The 3,964-nt window shown below is 59.0% G+C and overlaps 1 protein-coding gene across 1 annotated transcript in view; it reads left to right on the top strand.

The window, feature by feature from the left end:
* The first annotated feature begins 2,808 nt into the window (after positions 1–2,808).
* Positions 2,809–3,964, top strand: part of ICAM1 (intercellular adhesion molecule 1) — a 16,393-nt gene continuing 15,237 nt past the window's right edge. The window contains exon 1 of the mRNA XM_017499990.2: positions 2,809–3,034. Within this exon, the coding sequence (XP_017355479.1) occupies positions 2,968–3,034 (67 nt within the window). The 5' untranslated portion in view covers positions 2,809–2,967. The remainder of the gene's footprint in view (positions 3,035–3,964) is intronic.

The following is a 3,964-nucleotide window of genomic DNA, read 5'->3' as shown; positions in this document are numbered from 1 at the left end:
ATGGTGAAGTCCCATCTCTACTAAAAATACAAAAAATTAGCTGGGCATGGTGGCATGCACCTGCAGTTCCAGCTGCTCAGGAGGCTGAAGCAGAATTGCTTGAACCTGGGAGGCAGAGGTTGCAGTGAACTGAGATCATGCCACTGCACTCCAGCCTGGATGACAGAGCAAGACTCCATCTCAAAAAAAAGAAAAAGAAAGTGGCCCTCCAGCCTCCAAAAGGCTCAGACCCTGATCAAAGGAGTCACCCCCTTGTCCCAGTACCTCCAGTTGGCCCAGCCTCTAAGATGAATGTCAAATTCAGCCCCTTCTCCAAGGACACTGCCCAGGCAAGGACCCATCATCATTCACCTGGACCAGAACACTCACCTCCTCTCCTATCTCCTGTCTGCAGCTCTTGCAGCCTCAACTGGGCCCCTGTGAACACTTGAGTTGGGGCAAGGTCCTTCCTCCACTCAGAACCCTCTATAGCTCCCGCCTCATTGGGCATAAAAACCAAAGTCCTGGCCGGGCATGGTGGCTCACACCTGTAATCCCATCACTTTGGGAGGCCAAGGTGGGCGGATCCCCAGAGGTCAGGAGTTTGAGACCAACATGGTGAAACCCTGTCTCTACTAAAACATACATAAATTAGGCAGGTGTGGTGGTGTGCACCTGTAATCCCAGCTGCTAGAATTGCTTGAACCTAGGAGGCAGTGGTTGCAGTGAGCCAAGATCGTGCCACTGCGCTCCAGCCTGGGTGACAGAGCGAGACTGGGTCTCAGAAAAATCAGACAAAACAACAAAGTCCTCCCCAGGTGACAGGCACCTGCGCCTATCTGCCCTGTCATTTCCCTGCCGGCTCCTCTCCTCCAATCTCTCCTTTGCTAAGCCTGCTCCAGCCACACTGGTCTGGCTGTTCCGTTTTTTGTTCGTTGTTTTGGTTTTTTTGAGGCAGTCTCACTCAGAGGCTGGAGTACAGTGCCTCCATCTTGGCTTACTGCCCCCTCCACCTGCCGGGTTCAAGAGATTCTCCTGCCTCAACCTCCCAAGTAGGTGGAATTACAGTCATGCACCAACACACCTGGCTAATTTTTGCATTTTTTTGTAGAGATGCGGTCTCCCTAGGTTGCCCAGGCTGGTCTTGAACTCCTGGGATCAAGTGATCCTCCCATCTCTGCCTCCCAAAATGCTGGGATTACAGGCAGGAGCCACCGCGCCCAGCTGGATTTTTGTCCGATTCTGTTAACTGCTGTGTCCCCAGCACCTGGAAGGATGCCCAGCACCCAGTAGGCGCTTAATAAACACGGAGTCACGTGTTGAGAAAAGAATGGCGCCATTGTGGCTGCAAATGGGACTTGGGCCGCGCGGGGGAGCTCGCTGGCCGCGCACCTCGGGCCGGGACAAGCGCTCGGTGGAACACGCCCGAGAAAAACCCGTGGCGCAGGATTTTCCCAGGCCGTCTGCGGAGTAGGGGCGTCCCCCGTCCCACTCTGTGACTTTGCCCAGGCCGTTCCGGGGCGGGGATTCAGTACCCCTCAACTCCCCAAGAAAAAAACATCCCCGTGGAAATTCCTTGGGAATGACCGAGGCGGGGGAAATACGCGTCTCTGTATGGCCAGTGACAAGTGGCCCCTTTCCCAGATAGGAAGGGCCCGCGCGACCCGGGACCCTTCCCTTCCCCTTTCTGCTGCGCGACCTACCTGGCCCCTCCGAGATCCCCATGGCGACGCCGCCCGCGTCCCACAACAGGAAAGCCTTGGGCTGCGCGGCGCGGCTCGGCGCTCGAAGACTTCAGAGTCCACAGCCTCGACGTGGTGGATGACGAATCTTGGGGTCACACGCACAGGCGGTGGGCAAACACCCGCTCATACTTAGTGCACGCCTAGGTTCGAGGAGCCTCCCGCGGAGGGCGAGGGGTTCGAGCGCCCCCTCTCCCCGCCTCGCCTGGGACCTTGGAGCTGCCTCAGTTTCCCAGCAGCAAGCAAGGGTCTGAGCGCCCCCTCTCCCCGCCTCGCCTCGGCGCCTGGGGGCTAAGTTTCCCAGCTGCAGGCAGGGGTTTCTAGGGTCCCCTCTTCCCTCCCTCGTCAAGGTCCAGGCTAACTGCCTCATTCACCCCGCGGAGCCTGGGACGCCGGCGGAGGGGCTCAGCGCGTGGGTTTCGCGCAGCTTCCTTCCTTTTTCTGGGAGCTGCAAAGACGCCCCCGCGGCCAAGGCCGAAAGGGGAAGCGGGGAGGCCGCAGGGGTGTCAGCGCCCTCGGGTGTGGAGAGAGGACGCCGATTCCCCCGGACGTGGTGAGGCGCGCATCGTCACTCACACGGTTCCGCGGGCCCCGGGGGGTGCCTGGCTCTGCTCCGGACGCTTTTCGAGAAAAGTCCGTGTCAGCTTGGCAGGTACATGACCCTAAGTGGGAGGGGGACCCTTCAGTAGAGGGAGCCCTGGAGGATTCCTGGGCCCCCACCCAGGCAAGGGGCTCATCCACTGGATCGAAGAGGCCTGCGTGTGCTGGGGAGGGAGAACTTGAGTTCGGATCCCTTCGCAGCTCGGAGCCTCACTTTGCCGCCTTGTGAAATGAACACAGTAACAGTCTCCACTGTCCGGGGAAGTTGGCAATACTTAATAGCACTTAATAAACCGCTTAGGGCGGTGTAGACAGTGATGCAGGCTTAGCCTGGCCGGGGAACGGGACGCGGGGGTGCCGGGAGCAGCCCCCGGGGTCGTCAGTCCGCCACCGCCGCCCCACTGCTTTAGCTTGGAAATTCCGGAGCAGCAACGGCCAGCGAGGACGGCGACCCTGCTCGGGCCAGACACCCTCAGTCCGGAAATACCTCAGCCCTCGTTCCGGAGGGGAAAGCGCGAGGTTTCCCGGAAAGCAGCGCCGCCCCTTGGCCTCTAGGTGGCCAGCGTTTATAAAGGACCGCGCGCCTCACGCCTCCCAGTCGGCGCTGAGCTCCTCTGCGCCTCGGGGCTGCAACCTCTGCCTTGCTATGGCTCCCAGCGGCCCCCGGCCCGCGCTGCCTGCGCTTCTGGTCCTGCTCGCCGCTCTGCTCCCAGGTGAGTCGGGGGTGGGGATTGCCGTCGGGCCGACTACCCGAATCCCCGGGAGGACCGATTCCCAGCTCGCCGGAGATCGGGTCAGGCATAACTAGTTAGCTGTTTATGGGAAGGTGGGATTGGAGACAGCGATTGAAAGGCAGCACCCTTGTATTCAGACCCTGAATCACCTGCACGTGTGGCTTCGAGCTGTGGATTGCAGCTTTAAAAAAGGATGAGGGATTGGAGATGGAGGGGAGAGGCAGGCCTCGTATTGTTGCCCAGGCTGGTCTTGCACTCCTGGGGTCTAGCCTTCCTCCTGCCTCAGCTTCAGAAATAGCTGGGATGACAGGTGTGAGCTACTGCCTTGCTCTGCTAAATTGGGTCTCTTCAGTTTCTCAGCTGTAAAATAGGAAACTCTATAGCAGCCACCTGCCAGGTGTATCTTGGCCCAGCACAACACCTGGTTCCAGGGCCCGATCATGATGGTTTGGGAACTTGGCCCTGTGCCAATGCATCAAGGCTTAAGGGACTCACCTCCTTCAAGATGTATATTCTGTTCCTCATCCTCTCTTCCCCTGGGGAAGTCCAGGGCTGCTTCTGCTCAGGGGAATTCCAGGGCTGACTTATTCGTAGCCCAAGGCTGAGAAGTGGAACGCCCCAGCACACCCTCCCCCAGCTCTAGCCCAGCGAGGGAAGAGGGAAGGGGTCAGAGGGTCTCATGGTGGTGTGAGTTTTGGGAAGCAGAGGGTGGGAGATTGACAGCTTGGTTAACAGCTCAACAAAGCCTCTGATCCAAGCCATGCATAGCAGCAGGCGCCTGTAATCCCAGCTACTCGGGAGGTTGAGGCAGGAAAGTCCCTTGAACCTTCCAGGTGGAGGTTGCAGCAAGCTGAGATTGTGCCACTGCACTCCAGCCTGGGCAACAGAGCGAGATTCCGTCTCCAAAAA

The sequence above is a fragment of the Cebus imitator genome, unplaced genomic scaffold (genome assembly GCF_001604975.1).
Source record: "Cebus imitator isolate Cc_AM_T3 unplaced genomic scaffold, Cebus_imitator-1.0 Scaffold263, whole genome shotgun sequence".
Lineage (NCBI taxonomy): Eukaryota > Metazoa > Chordata > Mammalia > Primates > Cebidae > Cebus > Cebus imitator.
Note: the sequence above shows the minus strand (reverse complement) of the source record. Positions and strands in the feature narration are given on the sequence as shown.